Here is a 9,662-nt window from a genome sequence, read left to right as displayed (position 1 = left end):
CATGTGCCTCAAGTGGTAGAGCAGCACCCTTGAGTAAAAAAGACAAGCAAGAAGCCGGGCGCTGGTGGCTCACGCCTGTAATCCTAGCTACTCAGGAGGCTGAGATCTGAGGATCGCGGTTCAAAGCCAGCCCGGGCAGGAGAGACTGTGAGACTCCTATCTCCAATAAACCACCAGAAAACCGGAAGTGGCGCTGTAGCTCAAGTGGTAGAGCGCTCGCCTTGAGCTGAAGAGCTGAGGGACAGCGCCCAGGCCCAGAGTTCAAGCCCCACGACCGACAAAAAAAAAAAAAAAAAGACAAGCAAGAGCTTTAAGGCTCTGAGTTCAAGCACCAGGACATACACAAAGAGGGGAGAGCACAAGCACAAGTGGGGGGGGGGGGGAGGGAGGGAGGGAAGGCAGGTTGATCTAATACTGCTACCTACTTTTGAATCTAATTTTTGTTTCACGTATGCACCATTTGCTGCTGTGAGAACATCATTTATCAGAATAAAAACATATCCTTCCAGATCAAATGCCAAGTCAGAGCTGCAAAACATAAGCAATACTTTAAGAACAATTTACATTTAAAAAAAATTAATTTAAATTTAAATGTCTCAAGTGCAGTATGTGCAAAAACATTCTCATTTAAGTAAAAACAAAAATCATTTTATCAGAGGTGAGGATTTCTTTAATCCCGGTCACATATGGCAATTTCACACTCACACTGAGGGATTCTTTAGAAAGGAGAAGCACTGATATTTAAACACATCATTAGAAATTATCAGTCATGGAACCAGACATGCTGGCTCAAGCCTGAAATCCTCTAACAGTATACTACTGTGATTTCAATGTCAGATAACATAAAACCAAATTTACCATTATGAGACGTCTCTGAAAGAAGCCAAAGACATCAATTTTATAAATAAGGAAACCAAGAAGATAAAAGTTAACATGTCATTTTTCAAAATTTCAACAAAATATAGGTCTAACCTGACTGTTACTTATGAGATCAAATGACAACAGTGACTAACCAAACAGTGGGAACTTAAATGCTCTAGACGTTTTTCCATAAACCTTTTGAGATCAGGCAAACTGAGCATGTCTACTGTTTAGTAGAGTACTGGACACAAGATTAGAACCAGTAATTATGAATGAAAATCTGACAGAAGTTATGCCTTCCACATCCTTGAGCATCCTAGTAAAATTGTGGCTTTACATTCTATAACTTCACAAAGTTGTTATTTTTTTTTAATTTGGCTAAATTATTAAAGGGAACCAAGACTTAAGCTTATATTCCCTTCAGATTCTCTTTCTCTCCATCTTTTTTACACATTAAAATGTTCTAATTAGACTAGCTTGGTCTTTAAAAGCTTTTTGGAGGTCAAAGTAAGACCTGAGGAAACCCTGTTGGTTAGTTCAGTTAAGATCCCATTGGCTTAAAGGAAATGTTTCTAAATACTTAGAATACAAGATAGTTGACAAGTACAGAATTTTTCTTCAAGGAAAGAAAAGAGGGGAAAGTGTGTGATACAATCAAGTTCTAGTAACTGATTATGCCTTTTGTACAGGGAGGGGGAGTGACAAAATTTCACTTGGAGATTTAGAGCAAAATAGAATTTTCCTTGTATTCCTCCCACTTTTTCCACAGGAACATGTGATGAAAGTAAAGGCTCCAGTCCAAGAAGAACACTGCAACCCACAGATGGAAAATGTATATCAGGCTGAATTCGTGGCATTAGCAAACCTAGCTCAGCAGGCTCAGGTGGAGGAAAATGTTCTACAAAGCTTCTAGAAATCATTGTAACTTCCTGAGTCTTTGGGTATACACTTTCCCTGTCTATTTCTTAATTCTTCCCTTCCTTTCCTCTCTCCTTTTCTTTCTAAATTGTCACACAGCATCTGAAATGGCAATCATTCTATTTCTATACATGTATATAATGTGTAATCATCAAATCAAGGTAATCAGTACTTTTCTCTTTAAACCTTTCTCACAGCTTTCTGTATGTGGTTCAAAACTAGAACTTTAAGAAAATGGGGAACATTTTAAATGGATAGAAATATCTAAGTTACATTTGTGATTTTATTCTACAAGGCAAATAATCCATTGTTCTGGCTTCCCCTCCTGGAATGACAGACACTATTTTCTTTAGGCGCATAGAACGTAAAAACATGCATGCCTTTACTTTATAAAATCACACAGGCTTTGAAGTTGGGCACAGATTCCATTTCCAGCTCTGCCCTTAGCAGGTATGTGACCCTGAGCAAGTTACAGAACTTAAGCTTCAGTTTCTTCAACTATAAAATAGGAAATTTTATACCACTGCCTCCCAGCTGTGAAGAATACATAAATAATAAGTATTCAAGACCAAATAGACTGTGACGTAGACAAGATATGTGTGGCAAGAAAACAGAAACAAATCCTAAATTATCTGAACTGAAGTAAACATCTCTAAAAATTACAACTTTGCTACACTTGATACAACCAAAAAGTTTTAACTTTTTTAAGTCTTTTCAATATTTTTAAAAGATATGCTATTTGGGCTACAAATAATTATTCCTTTTGATAACTGATCATTTATTAACAATAGTTACTGATAATTTCTAATGTAATATCCACAGTGCCATATCTTACCTGGCAGCTACAAAGGCTCCAATAATCATTGCAAATACAGTCATTTTAATACCCCAAGAAAAAGTCTTCCTACAAAATAACGAAAAAAGTATGTATTGCGACTTTATTTATACAAACTCATTTTATAAGACATAAAATGCATTTTTAAAAAGACATGAACAATCATATTTTAAATACTTCTAAGAAACCAGACATTTTTAAAGAACCCTCTAGTGAAGCAAAACTCATGTTGCTATACAAAAATTGTTGTTATACAAAAAAATTATCTGGGATGGAGGCTGGGAATGTGGCTTAGTGGTAGAATGCTTGCCTAGCATGCATGAAGCCTTGGGTTCGATTCCTCAATATTACATAAATAAAAACAGCTGTAGTAGAGCTGTGGCTCAAGTGGCAGAACACTTGTTGCCTTGACCACAGAGAGGCTCAAGGACAGTGCCCAGGCCCTGAGTTCAAGCCACAGGACTGGCAAAAAAAAAAAAAATATGTTGAATGGTAAGAATATTACCATTTGTTACTACTAGTGAGTTTGAAATTTTTATGTCAAAGTATCTTCAAGGAGAAATACATTGCACACAGGAGTAAAAGTAGCCAAGACAAGGACACATTTAAAATCTCTACTTATGTGACCCAGCTTCACCTAATGGCAGCAACAGATACAGAAGCTCTAGAAAGTAAACCCCACATTCACACAGGTTTGTAACTCCAGCTCACAACCTTTCCAGCTGCTGCTACCATAAACTATCAATTCCTACAGCAAGAACAAAAGGTTGCTTAAACGTCCCAAAAGCTTAAGTCAAAGAAAGCCATATATTAATATTCAGCATATCCTGGGTATCTTTCCAGTTTGTAAAGTTGTTTTGTGTGTATGTGTGTATCAGAAATTTAGCTTACTTGAGTAAAACTCCTTCAGCAAACATTGTAAACAGGATGGAGAACCTTCTCAGAACTGTAAACATGGGCAAGCTGCAAAAACAAGGATAATAAATTAAATTAAATTAAAATAAATTTTATCTTTTTCAATTTGAAAGCAAGATTCTCCAAGTTGGTACTTTAAGACAATGCTAATCTCTTCCTTCCATTATAGAAATTCTATGCCGATTAACCTCCTAATTAAGTTAAACTCTTCTCTCTAAAAATAAATCGAGTTGAAAGTCTAAAAAAGTTGCTTTTTAAAAAACACCTACAAAAAGTGAGATATTGTTAACTTAAATGGTACAGATAATGCATCTATTTTCACAGAATGACATACTTTAAATTTTTATCTATTACTTACACAAATACTCTGACTATAATTATGTTAGTCTTTACTTTTTTAAGCGTATGTTTCTTCACTTGGTGGACTGACTTTTCCTTTCCACTCTTAACTCACCCAAAAACACATCTATGAAAATATTACCACATGAAACATTCCTTTATGATCCTTTTGTAAAGTCTTCTAAATTCCTAGGGCATTCTGCTTGTGATAAACTTATAATCTTTTGTAGTCTTATTATTTCTGACTACATCTTATCTTACTCCAAAGTACCTTATCCTCAACTCAATCAAAAGCCAGTGTGAATGAATGGATGGGTGATAATGGATGAAAAAAGCACACAGAATATAAGCAGTACTCTGTAGAAGGCCTGCATTTCTTTCCAAGTAGGTAATGAGAACAGAAAAGGATGCCCTACCCATAATGAGCTCCATTCCTTGTAACTCTTCCCACAGACAGCACTGGTCACACTTTGTTTGTTTGGTTTTTATGTTTTGTTTTGTTTTCTTTTAAAGGAGAAAACAACAAATGCTTTGCCTCTGATACTCAGAGATCTCCTTACTATTTATAATCTACCAATATTCTAGGGTTTTGTTCAGCTCATGTGGAAGCATGAAGCTTGGATTTCTGTTGAACTGTCTTCCTCTTGGTGTGGTTTTATTTCATGTCACACACTCCATCATAAGAAGCCAGGTGACTGGAGGGTAAGTAACAGAGCTGCCACTTAGCAGAAGTGAATGTGCGGCCTGCAGTAACACACTCACGGATAACACAATCATCCTACATAGACCAGCATCCCAATCTGATTCTAATCACTTCATGCTACGAGAAACTGTGAAAGTCCTATGTCCATCCACTGATTATGGTGTGTGGGATTTGCCTGCAATACAGTATTTATAAACCATATGTGAGCTGAAATTCCAAACCTGAAATGTTTCACTACTAAAGGTCTAGAAAATAAAGAAAAATCTCTTACAGCATTCTACATTTTATCACTTACAATATCAAAACAAGAGGAGGTAACAAAACAAAAACAAAACAAAAAAAAAGGTACTCTTTCTCTTCAAACAAAAAGGCTGAAACTAAAACCTTGGTGCAACCTTCATTCTTTAGTAATAGAAGCTTTATGGTCCTTTTTTGTTTTTTCAGTATTAGTAATAAATGAAATTTTTGACATTCATGTACAATTTTCAGAATACATTATATTAACCTCACTAGTAAAATAAAGTTATCCATACTTCAGTTTCTTTGTGCTGAACAGTCCCGTGATTTGGTTCCCAAAATATAGTAGAGGTAGTGGAAACGTCTAGAAAATTTAAAAAGGGATAACACAACTCAATAATAAAGACAGCTAAAACAAAGTCCTTTCAAACAGAAACAGTTTTGTTTATATGACCAAATTCTTTCCACTTGAAATGTAAGATTACTTCTCATAAACAATTCTGATGCCCATGAAACACCCCAACATAACTATTCTATGATACACAGCACAACTAGCAGAAATTGGGATAAAGACAGGAAAGAAGAGAAACAGGAATATGAATATGATCGACTGATGTGGGGGCAGAAATATTATTTGCTTTAAAATATAATGCAAGGTCTTTGGCTCTCAAGTCAGCAGAAAAAGGAAAAGAATTTCATCTATATGTGGAGTCAAGAAGAGGCAGACAGAAGAATATGAAAAGAAATAAACCCAAGCAATAATGAATGCAGGATACACTAGCTAGTGTATATGAATCACAGAAACTGCAAAACCGCTGTAATCCCAACAAATGAGAATCAACTTAAATGGGGATAAGCTGGCACTGGTGGCTCACACCTGTAATCCTAGCAAATCAGGAGACTGAGATCTGAACATGGAGGCTAAGATCGAAGATCTTCATGGTCTGAAGCCAGCCTGGGAAGGAAAGTCCATAAATCTCCAATAAACTACCAAAAAGCCAGAAGTGGAGCTGTGGCTCAAGTAATAGAGCACTTGCCTTGAGCAAGAAAGCTCAGAGACAGTCCCCAGACTCTAAGTTCAAACCCCAGGAACTGCACCAAAAAAAAAAAAAAAAAAAGAAAACAGACACACAAACATACACAGATAGGAGATTCCTACTTTTGTCTTCTTCTTTCATTCCTTTTTTCCCTCTGTTTTAGTCTGGTTTGGTGTGATGTAGTTTTTAGGTACTGTTTGGGGAGGGGGGAGGTTCCTAGCAGCTTTGGGATTTGAACCCTTTGGACTTGGGTCATTTGCTAAGCAAGTGCTGTACCACTGAAGTCATGCCCCTAACCTATTTCTTTCTTAATTTTAAAGAGAGGTGGGACCACTAACATATATTACTGCATTTATTCTTTAGTTTCACTGCATGTACTCTAGACTGGGAGGGGATGTCAAAGCTGCAATTTTTAAGTATGCAAGGCACTGATACAAATACAGAATGACTTTTTCATAAAATAAAATGTGACTTTTATTCTTTTTTTTTACCTTTCGAGGTACATTTCTGTCAAAGTCAGGAAACTTGACTATTCTGAGTGCCTTTCCCACCCAGAGAACCGCTACTGTGGCCACCATCTGTAAACAGAGAACACACACAGATGCACTGTTCCACACAGAAAGACACACACAGAGGTTCTGACTACACCAACCAAGGAATGCCAAGGATTCCAACTAACCTGGCCAAGTCCAACACAGAGCGAGGAGGGAAATCTACAAAAGGGGTAAAGAAGAGGGGAAGTAGGGAGGGTAAAAAGAAAAAAAAAAACAAGGTCAGGAAATGCCACATGACACAGTGAATTCAACTTAAAAACACATTTTGGTTCCCCAATAATGCCCTTCTTTTATTTAAATAAAAGCCGTGTATTTTTTTTTTTTAAACCAGCGTTTCTAAAGTCAGCCAGCCCCGCCGGTTTCTGTAGCCTGGGGGGCTGGCCACTTGCCTCGTCTTGTCTGCTATGTACAATTTCACTCAGCTTCCAGAAACGGAAGGTAAGACAAATTTCTACATCTCTTCCAACGAGTTCACACCTTTAATCTACAAAAAGGAAAAAAGGAAAAGTCTCTCCTCTCTCTCTCTCTCTCTCTCTCTCTCTCTCTCTCTCTCTCTCTCTCTCTCTCTCTCTCTCTCTCTCTCTCTCTCTCTCTCACACACACACACACACACACACACACACACACACACGTGCCCCGAGTCCCGGTGACAGCCACAGTGGTAACGGGGGTCCCCGGAGGCTGTCAGCAGCTCGGGGGTCCCCGAAGCCCCGCACGCAGCACCCCGCTCTCTCCTCCTCCGTGCAGGGATGCGCCGGGGGACACCAAGTCCCGGAGCAACTTCGCTGCGCGCCCAGACCGGCTCCGCCTGCACGGCACGGCGCGCCGGGACCCCGACCCCGGCCACGGCCCGCGCCCCGCGCCCCGCGCCCCGCCGCCCGCACCGCCCCACTCGGCTCCGCTACCAACTCGGGCGGCCGAAGTCCGCGGAGCGGCGCCGCCCCGCCGCCCGCCCGCCCGCCCGCCCGGCGTCCCCGCCCGCGGCCTCCCGCCGCCCGCACCTGTAGTTGGTGAGCACGCTCTTGTTCACCACCACGATGAGGAAGGAGCTCACGCCGTAGAAGCCGGCGGCCAGCAGCTTCAGGAAGAGCGTCAGCGTTTCGGCCGGCGCCATCCCCAGCGGCTCCGCATCGCGGTGTGCGGAGGACTCGGCGGGGGCTTCTCCTTTCACCCGGGCCTGCTGACGTCTGTGGACTTCCGCCATGGCGGCGGCGGCGGCGGCGGCGGCGCGGGCCCGGGCGCGGGGGGCGGGGGGCGGCGTGGGGGCCGCGGGCTGAGCGCGGCGAGCGGGCGGCGCGGGCACTTGCGGCTTCTCCGGCTGCGATCGCGCCCCCGGCTCCCCGCAAGGCCGCTGCCTGTCCCCGCCCAGGGGCAGGAACTTCGGGGTTCACACCCTCGGGGACTTTGCTCCCGCATTGTGCAACGCGGGGTTCACTGGGGAGGAGCCGCCCCAAGTTGGCCTCGGCAGGGGTTAGAGAAGATCTGGAAAAGGGGCGGGGGAGGGGGGTTGCGGGGCGGGGATGGGAACGGCGGGCCGGGGTGCTGGAGGAGAAGCCGAGAGACCAAACTGGGGGACACTGGAGCGCCCCGGCGGAGGCCCGGAGACGCGGCCGCGCCGCGCATGCGCAAGCGTGTGTGTCTGGTCTCCTCTGGGGGCGCTCACCTTGGGTCGGGGAGCCCTGCCTGGGAACTGGAGGCCTTCTGCCCCAGATAACTGCCTCCACCAGGGTGCAGATCCTGCCTCTCCCTCTGAGGACATAAGGGTGAGAAAGTGCGTTTAGACTCGTTCTGAATGCTCAGTGGACTCTAGGTCCTCTAAAAGTATACGGTGTGCCTCAACAATCCACACTCAACAAATACTCATTCTGCAGTGCTCAGGCTGGTCATACTTTCTGGTCTCCGAAAACAATCCTTTCTCAGCGAATAATAATAATGTTGGGCAAAAAATAATAATGTTAGCATATACAGAAAAGTAGCAAGACTATCAAACTGTTTAGGGAACTGGCAAACTAGTGCCAGGTGTTGAGTTTTAATTCTTGGGTTTCTTGAAATATCTTCCCTCGCTAGCTCTGTACTCTTGAGACAATTAGATGACCTCTCTGAACCTGGATCTCTCCATCTGTATGATGTAAAGCTAGCACAGAGCTTGTTTTATATTACATAATATCTAATATATGCCTGTAATATATAAAACAATTACATATTAACATATATAAATATATTACATATTATATAATATATACCTGTAATATATAAAACATATTACATGTTAGTTATTATACATGTTATATTTTGTAATATATAATATTATCTAATATATGTAATACCTATAACAATATTATTTGTAATTATAATATTAGCTATAAGAGGTATTATGTCATTTATTATTACATGTATGTTATATAATATATGAATTTATGTATATATAATAGGAATATATCTACAGCAATAATACCCACCTCATAAAGTTTGGCAACAATAAAATGATTCAGTAAGTGGTAATTTTTTTTTTATTTTATTTTCAAAGTGATATACAGAGGGGTTACAGTTACATAAGTAAGGTAGTGAGTACATTTCTTGTTGAACTTGTTACCCCCTCCCTCATTTTTCTCCACTTTCCCTTCCCCCCCACCAGTCCCCCCTCAAGTTGTACAGATCATTTCCAACATATTGTCTTGTGAGTATAACTTGCATTGGTTCCTCCTTTGTCCTTTGTTTCACCACTTTGTTCCCCTTCCCTACCCTAATTCAGATTAATGTATATACAATACCCACTGTTGGCTGTAACAATGATCATAGTCATTATTGTTCAACCTTTCTGTTTCCTGTTATTATTCCTTGAAAGTCTTTCTAAAGTAACCTATGCACTCACCTTATTCTCTTTAAAACTGCAGAGTAATTCTATCTTTGGATGCATAATATGTAACCATTCCTAAGGATATTTAGGCTACCACCCGTTTTTCAGTTTATAAACCATCCTTGTCTCACCAACTTTATGTAGGTAGACTTTTCTAGAAACAATATAAAATTAATCAGAGACTGCGTCTTTTTAATTAATAGAATCAACAGCTTGATCTTCCAAAGCAGTTGTTTAAATGTTATAGTCCCATCAACACTGCATGAAAATGAAACTGTTTTACACAGCCAGATGGCAACAATGAGGGGAAAAAAATTAAGAAATGAGCTACTAATTTAAATTCTACCCTGTGGAGATATGTATACCACATACAAATTTGCGTAATAAATCAATTACAATTATAAAA

At 40.7% G+C, this 9,662-nt stretch overlaps 1 protein-coding gene across 1 annotated transcript; it reads right to left on the bottom strand.

Moving 5' to 3' along the window:
* Positions 1 to 400: 400 nt before the first annotated feature.
* LOC138806674 (nucleotide sugar transporter SLC35D2-like) lies at positions 401 to 7,646 on the bottom strand (the record flags this gene model as incomplete). The annotated part of the gene is made up of 7 exons (XM_069992082.1): positions 7,401 to 7,646; positions 6,525 to 6,558; positions 6,337 to 6,423; positions 5,105 to 5,172; positions 3,506 to 3,577; positions 2,615 to 2,683; positions 401 to 528 (listed from the first exon to the last, which is right to left on the bottom strand). Coding segments are annotated over exons 1-7 (661 nt in total), but the record flags the coding sequence as incomplete, so codon positions are not given.
* Between the last annotated feature and the right edge of the window lie 2,016 nt (positions 7,647 to 9,662).

This window comes from Dipodomys merriami, unplaced genomic scaffold (genome assembly GCF_024711535.1).
Source record: "Dipodomys merriami isolate MVZ:Mamm:240054 unplaced genomic scaffold, mDipMer1.0.p SCAF_4037, whole genome shotgun sequence".
NCBI lineage: Eukaryota > Metazoa > Chordata > Mammalia > Rodentia > Heteromyidae > Dipodomys > Dipodomys merriami.
Note: the sequence above shows the minus strand (reverse complement) of the source record. Positions and strands in the feature narration are given on the sequence as shown.